At 41.9% G+C, this 1108-nt stretch overlaps 1 protein-coding gene across 1 annotated transcript in view; it reads right to left on the bottom strand.

Moving 5' to 3' along the window:
- The window catches only part of HAUS6 (HAUS augmin like complex subunit 6), a 46757-nt gene that overhangs the window by 22066 nt on the left and 23583 nt on the right, over window positions 1–1108 (bottom strand). The window contains exon 7 of the mRNA XM_023508931.1: window positions 668–838. Coding sequence (XP_023364699.1) covers window positions 668–838 — 171 coding nt within the window. The remainder of the gene's footprint in view (window positions 1–667; window positions 839–1108) is intronic.

The following is a 1108-nucleotide window of genomic DNA, read 5'->3' as shown; positions in this document are numbered from 1 at the left end:
ACTCGCTTGAGCCCAGGAGTTGGAGGTTGCTGTGAGCTGTGATGCCACAGCACTCTACCCCGGGGGACAGCTTGAGGCTCCTGTCTCAAAAAAAAGATAAAAGACGTTTTTAAAAATGTTGGGAGATCAGGAGATTGCTATTGTTCTCTTTGAGAATTTATAAAGAATTAGTACAGGATCACCTTCCTAGTAAAAAACTTCATACTCTTGAGCGGTGCCTGTGGCTCAGTGGGTAGGGCACGAGCCCCATATACTGAGGGTGGTGGGTTCAAACCTGGCCCCAGCCAAACTGCCACAGGGAAATAGCCAGGCGCTGTGGCAGGTGGCTGTGGTCCCACCTGCTTGGGAGGCTAAGGCAAGAGAATCACCTAAGCCCAGAAGTTGGAGGTTGCTGTGAGCTGTGTGATACCCCAGCACTCTACCAAGGACAATAAAGTGAGACTGTCTCTACAAAGGGGAAAAAAAACTTCATACTCTCTACACTATAGTATGGACGACTAATAACTGATATATGTAAATACACAAACCTTTAACAGTACCCTTCATGAAGGCTTTAGTAGATATACTCACAAAAATAAATTCTGAAAGTAGTAAAAGCAATTGCAAGAAAAGCAACATATAATTACATAAAAGTTTTTCAAAAGCTTCCTTAATGTCAAATTCTTACCTGACACATTTGTTTCTCAATTTCATCAAGTAAGAGGCTTGGAATATTAATAACAACGTTAGTTCCATCTAAAACATATTGGTTAACAAGGCTAAGGACTGAACTAACAACTTCTCTCTCTTTTTCCAAAAACGTAAGTGTTTCATTCACTGAAGCCCACAAAGACCGAACCTTCAAAAATAGAGACAGACAAAATGTTAAAGTCCGCATATCATCTGTGCATACAGTAAAGAAATGTAAATGTAAATAATGCTCACTCCGAGTAACAAACGGAATAATCCTGGAATGATTTCTGGTGAGAAAATTAAATAACTACACTTTAATAGTTTATTTTTTAAAAAAGCACCCTCTGGCTCGGCGCCTATAGCTCAACCGGCTAAGGCGCCAGCCACGTACACCTAAGGTGGCGGGTTCGAATCCCCAGCCCGGACCCGCCAAACA

This window comes from Otolemur garnettii, unplaced genomic scaffold, assembly GCF_000181295.1.
Source record: "Otolemur garnettii isolate 467f Iridium unplaced genomic scaffold, OtoGar3 scaffold00006, whole genome shotgun sequence".
Lineage (NCBI taxonomy): Eukaryota > Metazoa > Chordata > Mammalia > Primates > Galagidae > Otolemur > Otolemur garnettii.
This window is presented reverse-complemented; position numbering and strand designations above follow the sequence as displayed.